Raw genomic sequence first — 13,938 nt, forward strand, 5'->3', positions numbered from 1 at the left:
TGGGTTTTGTAAGACTTTTTTATATTTATTATTTGAACTGCTAGTAATCAGAACAACAAATTGTCAAGATCCGAACCTGGGTTGTACATATTGCAATTGCAAATGATAAAAAGACTAGTGATTTTTATTCTCCCACAATTTCCCATATCCTGAATTCCAGAAAACCTATTAAATTCACTACTCTATTTTCAGTATCTCACAGCCACAAATTCTATGTCAAAACAAAAACAAAGACACAAGCTCATAACTAAAAAAACAAAAAACATTACAACGTTGAAAATCAAAGAAAGAGAAAAGGCCTTTTGATCTTTGTTGGGGACTGTTTTTCAAAGCTGGGATTACTTCGGCTTCTCTCTGTCGAGCTCACCATTGTCGGAAGCACCACCTCTAACGAAGCTCCGATGAGATATCGCTGTGTAAGGTTCTGACACGAGTTGCAGAGAAAGCACCGAATGTGCCTGCGGGCTAAGAAATTAGCCCCATGAACCCATTTGTCACATTTTCTGCACAAAAAAGCGTCATCAGCTTGGCAATATAGTGAAGCCCTTGACCCGCAGAGCTCGCACGGCACCGACCCAGTGGTGGCGGCGGCGGCATGGGGCGAATCGTCGTCTTGGTGTCCCGGCAGCCCGCAGACGCCGCCTAGCTTCCCCTCTCCTAGACCTTTGCACATGCTTAGAAATCCAAATATGGCGTGGCCAAGTAGTTGCAGGAAGGTAGCCTTTTTATAGGAACGTAAGCATGAAATGCTGACATTATTTCCATGAAGCTTCTTTCATTTTTGGCCAGATATTTCACATTGAGGTTATGAATGTAAATTCTGCCCTGGAATTTCAACATAATTGCATCAATGCCATTGCATGACAAAATAAAGCCATTGTTTTTGTCTTTTCTTAGTTTTCTAGCCTTTTTTCTTATCATTTAATACTTTTAAAACGTGCCCTTTTTTTTAAAAAAAAAAAAAAAAGAACAAAATTAAACAATTGGTGAAATTTGTAAAAAACAAAAATATTATTTATGTGATTCTAAATGCCCATCTTTTCTTTTTTCTTTTTTTAAAAATACACTCTAAAACAAATCACTTTCTACAATCTTGTTTAAAGCGTGCATTTAAATCTAAAACTTATGGCGGAGATAAATACTTGGAATATATTATTATTATTGAGTTGAAGATACACTTGGGGAATCTTTTGGATGCAATTGATTGCAGAAAAGGGGCATTTTGGTAATTGAGGAGAGTGGAGAATGTGTGACTCCACTAAATTTGACAAAATAGCAAAAAGCTAAGACATGATTAAGGGCCTTTAGGATTGGTGAGGTGTTTGAGGGGTTGAGTATGAGCCATGATTTTCTGTTGTTGAGTGGTTACCAAGTCAATTTGGGTTGTTTTTCTAAAGGAGAAAACTTTGTTGTATGGCCAAGAATTAAAGGGCTTCTATTTTGGGGACCCCACCAACTCACAATAGAGTTCTTAGCATGTAGGACAACTTGGGGGGGTGAGAAACTGATTTGACTGATTTTTCATGGAAAGCCTTTGATGCCCATTCCTTTTTGGACCCCATATTTTTTTCATAGGGGTGCACGTGGCAGGACAGGAGTGGAGGGAGTGTCCTTGTCCACAAATTGTTTTAGCGTTGGTAGATGAGTCCACATGTGTGGTTGAAACTTGAAAGCTTCTGGCTTTTATATTCCATCCAAAATGAGATTGTGACTAACAATATTTTGATTTGATATATTAAAAAAAAGTAGTGGAGAAAAATAGGCTTGGATGGGTGCTGGATGGATAGATATCCAAGTAATTGTGAGAGACGTTGTTGGTTGGAGAGTAGAAAAAAAGTTTTTGTCTGACATGGGGTCGGAAGAATTTTTTTTAATTTAATCTATAAAAATAATATGTGTTTACTTTTTTAATAATATGTGAGATAAAAATTTATTTTAATTTTATTTTTATTATTAAAAAAAATATATGCAACTCACATGTTAAGAGATATAAATTATTTTTATAAACTAAATTAAATAAAATTTCTTCAACGTTTGAAGGAAGACTTTGTCTATGTTTTTTTCACAAATAAATTTTTATTTATTTTTTTAATAATTGTTGTTTAAACTGTTTTTGTTTGATTGTACCGACTCACTCGTAGGTTCCCAAGCTAAATTAAACACCTACAAGTATGACTTTGAAAGATTGAGATGTGAACATTGACACATAAAATAAATAAATAAATTAAAATTAAAATTCTTCAAGAAAAGTATTTGTTACCCACAGAAAATAATAATAATAATTTTATAAAAAAAAAAAGAAAAAAAATAATTTTAGAAAAAAAAAAAGAAAAGAAAGAAATTCTTCAAGAAAAGTAATTTACTTGTTGAGTATCATGTGATAGGAATAGCATTTTTTTCATAGTCAAGATTAATTTTAATACATATTTTAAAAAAATTAAATAATATCATATCATAAAATATCATAGTTATAAAATAAATACAATTATTTTATTTGAAAGGGAGAAGATTCTTCTCCCATTTGACATAGATCGAGTAATTAAATTCATCCCTTCACTTTCTAAACAGCTCATTGTCCCAAGACTATCCTTCACATTCATTGGAAGGCCATATATTAGAAGGATAAGTGCTGGGGTCAGTTTTTTTTTTTTTTTTTTTAGAAAGTTTTTCTTCAAACTGGATGAGAGAAATTTTTTTCAACTTAGTTTATAAAAGTGACATGTGTCATTTGAACATATGAGATGCATATGTTTTTTTAATAGCAGGAAAAAAATTGGAATAAATTTTATTAAAAACTCATGTACATCTCACATGTTATGAAAAAAAAGGATACATGTCACTTTTATAGACTAGATTGAAGGAAATTCCTTCGACTTAGTTTAGAGGAAAACTTTGTCCTTTTTTTTTTTTTTTTTTTTTTTGACCAATGATAGAGATTTTCTCTAAGCCGATATGAAGGAAATATCCTCCAACTCATGTAAAATAGTGCCAAGTGTCTATAAAGATTTAAAATGCATATTAAATTTAGTCTAAATTAGTAAACTATTATTAATGAGGTTAAGAATTTAATGTGCATTTTAAATGTTTATAGACACTTGGCACATGAGTTTGACGATATTTCCTCCATACTGATTTGGAGATTTTTTTTTTTTTGAAGGGGAGAATTTCATATTCATTCATTGATAAAAGGTCGCAAGCAAAGCTCTTACAAACAGAGCAAAAACTCTGAAAGCAAATCATAGCTGAAGCTAAAGTTACATACGTCAACAACATACCAATCAACCATTACAAAACATCTGCTAATCCATGACTATTCATCAAGTTTAAAAATAGATCTGCACCAAACAGACACTTTCCAATGCATAGGTAGCTTATTCCTCGGCCTCGAGAGCAAAGAACCTTCAAGCCGAAACTCTTCCTCCTCAACCCAATAGCCAGGATATTGTTCACATCCACAACCCAAGGGTCCGGACCAAAGCAGTAACGAGTAGATCAAAAAAAGGACAGTGCCTTATTACAAGCAAAAAAACAAGAAAGAAAAACATATAGGGAAATAAAGGGATAAAATGGAAATACAAGTAAAATAGGAAGAAAAAAAAACGGAAATACAAATTTCTGTCTTTTGACGATCCCATCTTAAAAATCAACAATTAAATAATATAAAAAATTTATTAACTCAATGAGTATATGTGCCTTTCACTACATGGGCCGCCTGAATGAAAATACCAACACAGATATCCTTCCTCGACTGTTCCATCCCGGGCCCAAACAAATGCAAAAGAAACGTGTCACCTAGAGTCACAATTATGTTTGTATTATTGTATTATTGTATTAATTAAAAATAGCATTATTTTTTTTTTCTGGAAAATATAAAATTATTAGTCAAGAACATGCAAATAGAAGAGACCACTTTCATATTCATCCATGTCTAAAATATGACATAAATTTTTTTAGAGAAATAATTGGTGTTAATATTTTATCCATATCATCTTACAAATTAATTATTAAATTTGTAGATTTATGTGGACTCTACTAGAGACGGATCTATGGGGGGATTGAAAGTGGCCTTAGTCTGCCCAAATTACAAGAAAAAAAATTAAAGTATTTTTTGCAAATTGGTGACTTCGTAAATTTTTTTTGCTCTTGGTCCCTCCCTAAATTGAAAGCTGGATCTGTTCCTAGACTAAACATAAGTCAATGGTGGACCCTACAAATATAATTGTTGATCTATTAAATTTATAGGAGAATATAAAAAGAAATATGAGCAAATTATTGACACCAATCATTGTTCTCATTTTTTATGTTATTGATGATGTAATGTCAATTAATCTTTTGAATTTATTCTTATTTAAAAAAAAAAACTATTTAATACTGCCATGCCAAAAAGATAAAATAACAATATAATTTTTAACTTTACTCAATTTTTTAAGTATTTTAAACACGAAGTAAAGGGATTGAGATCCCCGGCACTTTTCCTAGAATTGCCTTTGAAATCCTAACCACTCATTTTCATCAAATAGCCACGTGTCTCACCCAATATAAAATAATAAAATAAATATAAAATAAAATAATAAAATAATTTATTAAAAATTAAAATAATTAAAAAAATAAAATGGGGTGGCCGAGCCGTCCCATTCTCCCCCTAGGGGGTGGTTCGGCCACCCCCTGTGGCCAAACTCATAAATTTTGACTTATGGGTTTGGCTCTTGGGGGTGGTTCAACCACCCCCCCTTGGGCCATGGGGATGGCGTTGGCCAACCCCATAGGCTGGTTGGGGGTGGTGTTAGTGGCTGACGCCACCCCCAGGCTGAGTTGGGGTGGCCGGCCACCCCCATTTTATTTTTAATAAATTATTTTATTTTATAGGGAAAATATATTATAAGTCTCTAAGTTAACGCGCCAAAATAAATAACTTCCTAGATTTTTTTTTTTTTTTTTTTTTTTTTTTTTTTTTTTCCGACAATTTACTCCTTGGGTCAATTGAAATGATAATAAAATCATTACAGTCAAAATTTTTTAACAGCCGTTAGGGCCACTCAAAACGAACCGTTTTACCTGATTAAAATATTAATTTTTTATTAATTTAATTTTAAAAATTAAATCTAAAAATTAAAAAACCACCCCTGGCCAACCCCAACCCCTATGGGGTGGTTTGCCCACTCCAAGTTTCCACCCCAAACCACCCATGAGGTGGCTTGCGGGTCACCCCAAACCCCTCCATGGGTTGGCCGCGAGCCACCCCATGGGTGGTGGCCGCTTCAATTTTTTTAATTTTAATTTTTTTTAAAAATTAAATTAATATTTTAATCAGATAAAACGGTGCGTTTTGAGTGGCCCTAACGGCTGTTACAAAATTTTGACGGCAAATATTTTATTGTCATTTCAATTGACCCAAGAGGTAAATTGTCGAAAAAAAAAACCTAGGGAGTTTTAAATTTTGGCGCGTTGACTTAAGAACTTATAATATATTTTTCATATTTTATATTTATTTTTAAAATTTAAATAATATTTTATTATTTTATATTGGATGGGACACGTGTCAAATTGGTGGCTGTTGGATAAAAATGAGTGGCCAGAATTTCAAAAAAAACCTATGGACAATTCTTGAAGAAGTGCTAGGGATCTCGATCCAAAGTAAAGAAGGTTAAGTGGTACACATGACATATATCGTATTAGTAATTTAACCTCGATGCGTGCAATTGAAGTATATTCTATATTTCTATACAATTCAAAACATTACAATTGAGTTGATAAAACATAATATAAAACTGATTGTGCAATTACTACGAATGGCTGAGATTTGAGGAATTATGGGCCCTTGGTATTTCCTAATTATCCGGATCCACTCTTATTAGTGGGAAAATTAGAGACTTTCCAATTGTAAATCTTGGCCCATCAATCTCATCCAACGACTATCATGATACCACATGTAAAATATTACTTAACCTTTTTTAAGAAATAAAAAATAAAATAATAAAAAAATATAATTGATTTTTTTATTTTATTTGGCCGGTGGCCAAACTAGACCCCAAGGGCCACTGTTTGGGGGGCCAAAGCCACCCCCATGCCCAAGCGGTGGCCCTAGGCAGTAGTTCGGCTACCCCAAGGTCAAATAAAATAAAAAAAAATCAATTATACTTTTTTATTATTTTGTTTTTAAATATTAAATAATATTTTATTAATTTTTATTTACTGAAACACGTAGCATCATGATACTCGTTGGATGAGATTGAAAGGCCAAAATTTACGGTCGGAGAATCTCCAATTTTTCAGGGAGGGGATCCGGATCCATTTCATAATCCGTTTGTTGTAACGCCAAAACAAAGACAGACAAGAAAATAACCGAAGTGAAAAAGTTGGATCAAAATGACAAAATCCTCCTCAGGTCGATCTCTGTTGCATTAGCGTCCAGTCCATGAAAAAGCCAACGAAACGCAGACTTTCCTTCTTAAAACGCACAATCCGCTTTCTTTTGTCTTTCTTGTGCTTTCACTCCCACGCTCTCACTCGCTCCAAAATGCGCCTAACGCTGCCCCAAAATCTGAGTCTCTCGCGCCTCAAAACCCTCCTCTTGATCGTCTCCTTTCTCTTCATCCTCTACCTCCTCTTCTACCGTCGCGATTGGCACGCGCCGCCAACCATAATCTCACGCGTATTTGATTATACTCTCACGCGCCGACACCTCCTCTTCGCCATTGCCTCCTCGTCCCAGTCTTGGCCCCGAAGGAAGCCCTACCTACGCATCTGGTACTCCCCCAATTCCACCCGCGCGTTCGCTTTCCTGGACCGCGTCGCGGCCTCCGACGCCGGAAATGACAGTACCGTCCCTCCGGTCGTCGTCTCCGCTGACACCTCCAAGTTCCCGTACACGTTTCGTGGAGGTCTCCGGTCGGCGATCCGCGTGGCGCGCGTGGTTAAAGAGATAGTGGATCGCAACGAGAAGGACGTGCGGTGGTACGTGTTCGGCGACGACGACACCGTTTTCTTCGTGGACAACCTGGTGAAAACACTAGCGAAGTACGACCACGCACGGTGGTTCTACGTTGGGAGCAACTCGGAGAGCTACGAGCAGAACGTGAAGTACTCGTTCGACATGGCGTTTGGCGGTGGAGGCTTCGCGATAAGCTACTCGCTCGCTAAGGTTTTGGCAAGGGTTTTGGATTCGTGCTTGGTGAGGTACGCACATTTGTACGGAAGCGACGCTAGGGTTTTCTCGTGCTTGGCGGAGCTTGGTGTTGGTTTAACTCATGAACCTGGGTTTCATCAGGTAAAGATTGATTAAGCATTTTCTAATCAATTAATTTTGAGTTAGTCTTAAGCTTAATTTGGTAACATTATGCGTCGGATATAATTACATTTGTTGTAATGATATGATGTAATTACATTATGATTGTTTTTAAAGCTCAAACTAAGTTTAATTTATGATAAATGATACAATGTTGATGCAGACAAACAAAAGGAAGTTTTAGGAGACGTGTGTAGTTTGCTGTCTTTGGTATTAGGTAATTTCTGGGATGAATTCTCGGGGGTTGGCCACAACCTTCTACTTGGGCAATGCTTCTTGGGTAATTCTTCTATGACCCAAGTTGAAGAGCCAATCGGCCAACCCCTTTTAAGTCGAGGTATGGGACTCATAGGATGAGTAAGTATGTGGTATATAATATATAATTATATTTTGATAATAATAATAATAATAATCATAATACTTAAACATGATCAATTTATGATTAAATTACAATTTTTTGAGATAATTAAATCACAATTTAAGTATTAATATATTATCACTATAATTTATATGATTATATCACATGATGAATTGATCATTAAATCATATGATTATATAATAATAAATAATACATATATAATATGACATAACTCATAAGTCATAAGTCTACGAGTTAATCATATAATTCATATTATTCATGTACAATGATAATCACATTTCTTATAATATCAAATTAATTATTAATTGACATTGGATTAAACAATGTGTTACTTATAATCACAGTTGAAGTATTAATGTATTATTATTATAATTTATATAATTATGTCACATGCTCTACTAATAATTAAATCATATGATTATATAATAACAAATTATATATATATATATATATATATATATATATATAAGTCATAAGTATACAAATTCATACTAATACAATAATTAAGTACATGGAGACTTAGTTCCAATGTATGTTATAAACTTATAAGTTCATATATGTTATAAATTATAATTATACATTTATGCATATTGAATGTATAAGATTAATACTTAATCATATGATTTAATGACAATTCAAATACTAATTCAATGACAATTTAATATGGGCTCATTTTATACTAGTTCGGCCCAAGTTGAGGTATATATATAGCATATTTTGATGCTAAAACGGTCTTGAAAAGGCAAAAACAAAAAGGGGAAAAAACGATTAAAGTGAGCCCAAAAAAAGCCCAACTCTCAAAATTGGCCCAACTCTTAAAAAGCGATTAGTGGAAGCGGTTATTTATTTAATAACCGCTAACCGGCGGTTAGCAGTGGCGGTTAGTAAATTTTACTAACCGCCTAGGCGGTTACGGTTAGAGGTTTTAGCCACTAATCACTAACCGTAATTGCCTTTTCACCCCTAACTACGAACGACGGCCTTGATATTGAGGAGGATGAATGATGAACCGAAGGAGAACCTGACTTTGGCTGCCCTTTGTCCATTTCGGGTAGACATATAAAACAAGGTTAATTCGGCCAAGAGAGGGAGAGAGAGCTCAATGTATAAAAAAAACTTAAGAAAGAATCAATAAAAGATGGAGGAAATTCAGTGAGACTTGGATTGAGATGGTCGTTCTGTAATTAGTATTTTACCATTCTTTTAGCCTGAATGTGACTGTAAACTGAGCCGGAAACTGTGTGAACAGTATTAATAATTTAATCCACCATTGGTGCAATGGAAGTATATTCTAGACAATTCAAAACATTACAATTCTGTTAATATAAAATAAAATATAATATAATATAAAACTGATTGTGCAATTACTATGAACAGTCGAGATTTGAGAAATTACGGCCTTGGTCTTTCCTAATCCGTTAGTTGTTATGCCAAAACAAAAACAAACAAGAAAGTAACCGAAGTGGAAAAGTTGGACCAAAATCCTCCTCAGGTCTCTGTTGCATTAGCGTCCATGAAAAAGCCAATGAAACGCAGACTTTCCTTCTTTAAACATAACAGCAATGAAATAAACTAGCTACTTGATTATCACCACGTGTGTATTTTGTTAGTTTATATTTTTATTCAGTTAAGTTGGTTAAGATGGTTAGCTCGGTTAAGTTGGTTAGCTAGTTAGTTTTTTTTTATTTTTTTATAAGGGTTAGCTAGTTAGTTGATGAATGTATTTTCTGATACTTTGTTTTTCTTGTATGTACAAAACAGAGTATATATATTGTAATGGCAGATCACTTGATTCTTCAATGAGAATGATTTCAAGTTTTTCCAAGTTTTCTTTTTCCTTTTCTTGAGAATTTGATAAAACACACAATCCGCTTTCTTTTGTCTTTCTTGCGCTTTCACTCGCTCGAAAATGCGCCTAGCGCTGCCCAAAATACTGAGTCTCTCGCGCCTCAAAACTGTCCTCTTGATCGTCTCCTTCCTCTTCATCTTCTACCTCCTCTTCTACTGTCGTGATTGCCATGCGCTGCCAACCATAATCTCACGCGCATTTTATTATCCTCTTTCGCACCGACACCTTCTCTTCGCCATTGCCTCATCGTCCCAGTCTTGGCCCAAAAGGAAGCCCTACATCCGCATCTGGTACTCCCCCAATTCCATCCGCGCGTTCGTTTTCCTTGACAACGTCGCGGCCTCTGACGCCGGCAATGACAGTACTGTCCCTCCGGTCGTTGTCTCCGCTGACACCTCCAAGTTCCCGTACACGTTTCGTGGAGGTCTCCGGTCGGCGATCCGCGTGGCACGCACGGTGAAAGAGATAGTGGATCGCGATGAGAAGGACGTGCGGTGGTACGTGTTCGGTGACGACGACACCGTTTTCTTTGTGGACAACCTGGTGAAAACCCTAGCGAAGTACGACCACGCACGATGGTTCTATGTTGGGGGCAACTCGGAGAGCTACGAGCAGAACGTGATGTTCTCGTTCGACATGGCGTTTGGCGGTGGAGGCTTCGCGATAAGCTACTCGCTCGCTAAGGTTTTGGCGAGGGTTTTGGATTCATGCTTGTTGAGGTACGCACATTTGTACGGAAGTGACGCTAGGGTTTTCTCGTGCTTGGCGGAGCTCGGTGTTGGTTTAACTCATGAACCTGGGTTTCATCAGGTAAAGATTGATTAAGCATTTTCTAATCAATTAATTTTGAGTTAGTCTTAAGCTTAATTTGGTAACATTATGTGTCGGATATAATTACATTTGTTGTAATATATGATATAATTACATCATGATTGTTTTTAAAGCTCAAACTAAGTTTAATTTATGAGAAATAATACAATGTTGATGCTGAAAATTAAAAAAGACAAACAAAAGGAAGTTTTAGGAGACGTGTGTAGTTTGCTGTCTATGGTATTACGTAAGTTCTGGGATGAATCTCGGTGGTTGGCCACAACCTTCTACTTAGGCAATGCTTCTTGGGTAATTCTTCCATGACCCAAGTTGAAGAGCCAATTGACCAACACCTTTTAAGTTGAGGTATGGGACTCATAGGAGGGGTAAATATGTGGTATAGGAATAAATTTTAGTGAATGACATAGCTGAGAAACCTGGGTTGTGATTATGCACATGGAACTAATGTTTTATAGATAGGACTTGATTGGTTGGTTCATCTGTAATTAACTGGGTTGGAAGAAGTCTTTGTTAGTAAGCAATGAATGATGAGACGGTTATAGTGATGAAATAAAATGTATATGGTCTCTGTATCAAGGCAGAGTAGGAGTGGAGTGTTGTCACTTTTGAGTTTTTGGACCTCCATTGAATCCGTTTCAGTGTATGTTTCCCGTGCTTCTTCCTTTTTCTGTATTTGATGATGATGGAATGTCACTGTTAGACCAATCTACTAGTTATCAGTTTATAACATGAACATTGTTACTAGTTAATGTGAGCATGCACCAATAATAGAATTTTTTTTGGGAGAGGTTGTTTAGCTGACTGACATGGGTTGGCTGAATAACCTTGCTAGATTCCGAGATCATCTTATTATTTTATTTCAGTTTACTATTTATATTTTTGGATATCCAGTTGAGCTTATCTGCTCAGCAAGTACAGGACTATTACATGTCAATTGACCGAGTTGTAAAGCCAATTCATGATTCGTTTATATTCATACCAGGTTGATATGAGGGGGAATTTGTTTGGGATGCTGTCTTCACATCCATTATCTCCTTTACTGTCTCTTCATCATTTGGATGCTGTGGAGCCAATCTTCCCTAACATGAGCAGGACTCAAGCAATGGGACATCTTTTTGAAGCTGTGAATGCTGATCCTGCCAGGATTTTGCAGCGAACTGTCTGCTATGACCCTTCGAATTCATTGACTATTTCAGTTGCATGGGGTTATGCTATCCAGATATTCAATGGTAATGAATCTCTCCCGGATCTCCTTTCGCTGCAGAAAACCTTTATGCCATGGAAGAGGAGTGTCACTATTGGTGCTAGTCATTATATGTTTAACTTGAGAGATTATCCTAAAGATCCATGTAAAAGACCTGTAATCTTCTTTTTGGAAAGTGTTAGACCTGATATAGGTGATGTCTGGAGCTACTACACCAGGCATGTGGTGAGAGAGTGTGTCAGACCTGTTGCAATAAAGAATTTGAAACGCATCAAAGTTATCTCTCAGAGGCTTGAGCTCGATATTGAACAGGTATTGCCGAACTGGTTTAAATATGCTTGATTTGCAATTCATAAGTTCATCATATGATGCTTTCTTCACATATTAGTCATTTGGAGTTGGTGCGGTCTAACAAATGTAATCCTCTTTAATCCAGATGAAGGCTCCGCGTCGTCAGTGCTGCAACATTTTGCCGTCCTTTAATGATTCAATGGTCATTAACATTAGACAATGTGGAGTTGATGAACTAATTTCCGTGCATTTCTAGCATTTTTGGGAAGAGGAAACTTTTAAGTACAAACAAAGCTTAGAAAGTTTTGATGCAGTTTTGGTCTCTTTGATTGAACTTTTGGCTTGCAACTGCTAGGAGGTATTTTCTCAGTACTTTTGTGTTTCGAAACTTCTCCGTAAAGAATGATTTGCACCGGAAATTTTGACTAACATCATATAAAGTAGGAGTGTACAAACGGGGCAATTATAACCATCCCACAACCGCTAACCGCCAACCGCTTATAACCTATAACTGTTAACCGTTGGTAGGTGGTTATAAAAAACTGCTAACCGCCTAGGGTGAGGCGGTTAGCAGTTTCGGGGTTAGGAAAAGCAGTTAATAACCGCTAACTGCATCCTTATATATAATAATAAAAATATATATTATATATTTTATATTAAAAATATAACATTAAAACAACGTTGTTTTGATGTTAACAGTGTCGTTTTAAATAAGAGCTAGGGATACGGTTTCATCATATTCATTGTTTTTGGGAACAGTTTGACCCAAAACTATTTAAAATAAGCTCAAAAAATAGGCATAATGAAGGCTTAAAACACCTCAAAAAGCTTAAAGGCCCATATAAAAAAAGTGGTTATAAAATTGCCAGTTATTGTTTGAATAACCACTAACCGCCTAAGTTGAGCGATTGTGGTTATTAAAATCCAATAACCGCTTTAGGCGGTTGCGGTTAGGAGTTTTAACTAATAACAACCGCTTTAACACCCCTAATATAAAGGACTAAAATTAAAACTATTTTGATTTTTAAATTAACATGAATAGCTTTCATTTGTAACCTCTAAGATGTCTTCCTCCAACTGCACTAGAAGAGTGGGTGTTGGTACTTTCCTGTTGAAATCATTTAAATACAGAATTGTTTGATGATAACAAAGAGAAATTTAATCAAGAATTTGCAATTAACCTTATAATACACCTTTTAGATGTAGTTTTTCCTCAAAAGCTGTGTTTCATATTCTAAAAGGCGGAACCTTGTCAGTCACACTACCTTATATCATGTGTTTGCTTTTCTCTATATTGAAATGACTTATGATTATTGGAAATTCAATGCTAACCTAATAAAAGTAGATGGAATGTGATGCTTTATTATTGTGGCAGATGCTTAATGTTAATGCATGGTTTGTCTTGGCTCTTGTACACTTCTGAGAAATCTAAAAAAAAAAAGATGCTTGAAGATGACGGGTGATCTTTCAGCAGAAAGTCTTGTGCCAGATAAGGTGTTTGACCCAGAAAGAATTGGCTATTTCCTGAGTAGTTCACAGATTGTACCATTTCTGAGAAATCTTGATAAAAAGAGGCATAAAGGAAAAATGCTGATTACACGCCAAAGAAGAGAGATGACACTAGTAACACGAAATGTGCAAGATTTGTTATGGATTATGGATGGATTATGGTCATGTATTTGGAATTATTTACTTTTAGAAACAACTGATGTTGACAGAGCTTGTGAAATTATTTATTAGTTTTCTTCTATAGAAGAGTAATGACTCATTGATGAGACTTTAATAAGTTAAGACAAGCATTGGAAAGATTTTTGCTCTTCAATTTATTGCTTTCTTGTGCCTTGAATTCTGTGGATTGCTAGGAAAGGCTTGGGAACTTCACCTAGACGTTTCGTTGGGAGGTTATGTTACTCGGTTCCCCTTTAATCTCCTGCCTAAAGAGGAGGGCAGGGAAAATTGTAGGGGCTATGAGAAGGAGCTCGTGCACAATGACCTGGGATCGAGGTAATAAGAGGGATCTTCAATTGTACGGGATTCCAATCCATCTAAGCTGCATTGTTGGCTGGTTATGTCAGTTGAATCCCCTATAGTCTCCTACA

General features: G+C 35.7%; 2 protein-coding genes across 4 annotated transcripts; one reads left to right on the plus strand and one right to left on the minus strand.

Annotated features, from left to right (window-relative positions):
• Positions 1-241: 241 nt before the first annotated feature.
• On the minus strand, positions 242-673 carry BBX31 (B-box type zinc finger family protein). The gene is made up of 2 exons (XM_059594837.1): positions 368-673; positions 242-247 (listed from the first exon to the last, which is right to left on the minus strand). The coding sequence occupies exons 1-2, from the start codon at positions 671-673 to the stop codon at positions 242-244; spliced, it is 312 nt and encodes a 103-aa protein (XP_059450820.1).
• A 5,717-nt stretch (positions 674-6,390) lies between these two features.
• Positions 6,391-13,931, plus strand: LOC132181326 (glycosyltransferase (DUF604)). Of its 3 annotated transcripts, none has more exons than XR_015912127.1 (4): positions 6,391-7,267; positions 11,327-11,860; positions 11,985-12,197; positions 13,215-13,931. XR_015912127.1 is itself a non-coding variant. In XM_088516633.1 (3 exons), the coding sequence occupies exons 1-3, from the start codon at positions 6,416-6,418 to the stop codon at positions 12,093-12,095; spliced, it is 1,497 nt and encodes a 498-aa protein (XP_088372759.1). In that variant the 5' UTR covers positions 6,391-6,415; the 3' UTR covers positions 12,096-12,322. The 3 variants fall into 3 exon arrangements, 1 of the variants encoding a protein (XP_088372759.1); XR_015912128.1 differs by lacking the exon at positions 6,391-7,267 and adding an exon at positions 9,368-10,323; XM_088516633.1 differs by lacking the exon at positions 13,215-13,931 and having other exon boundaries at positions 11,985-12,322.
• The last annotated feature ends 7 nt before the right edge of the window (positions 13,932-13,938 follow it).

The sequence above is a fragment of the Corylus avellana genome, chromosome 5, assembly GCF_965113065.1.
Source record: "Corylus avellana chromosome 5, dhCorAvel1.hap1.2, whole genome shotgun sequence".
NCBI lineage: Eukaryota > Viridiplantae > Streptophyta > Magnoliopsida > Fagales > Betulaceae > Corylus > Corylus avellana.

Excerpts from the sequence above, each read along its gene's own strand:
- BBX31 (XM_059594837.1), bottom strand. The coding sequence starts at position 673 with ATGTGCAAAGGTCTAGGAGAGGGGAAGCTAGGCGGCGTCTGCGGGCTG.
- LOC132181326 (XM_088516633.1), top strand. The coding sequence starts at position 6,416 with ATGAAAAAGCCAACGAAACGCAGACTTTCCTTCTTAAAACGCACAATC. Across the intron at positions 7,268-11,326 it reads ATGAACCTGGGTTTCATCAG|GTTGATATGAGGGGGAATTT; the intron begins GTAAAGATTGAT and ends TATTCATACCAG. Across the intron at positions 11,861-11,984 it reads TTGAGCTCGATATTGAACAG|ATGAAGGCTCCGCGTCGTCA; the intron begins GTATTGCCGAAC and ends TCTTTAATCCAG.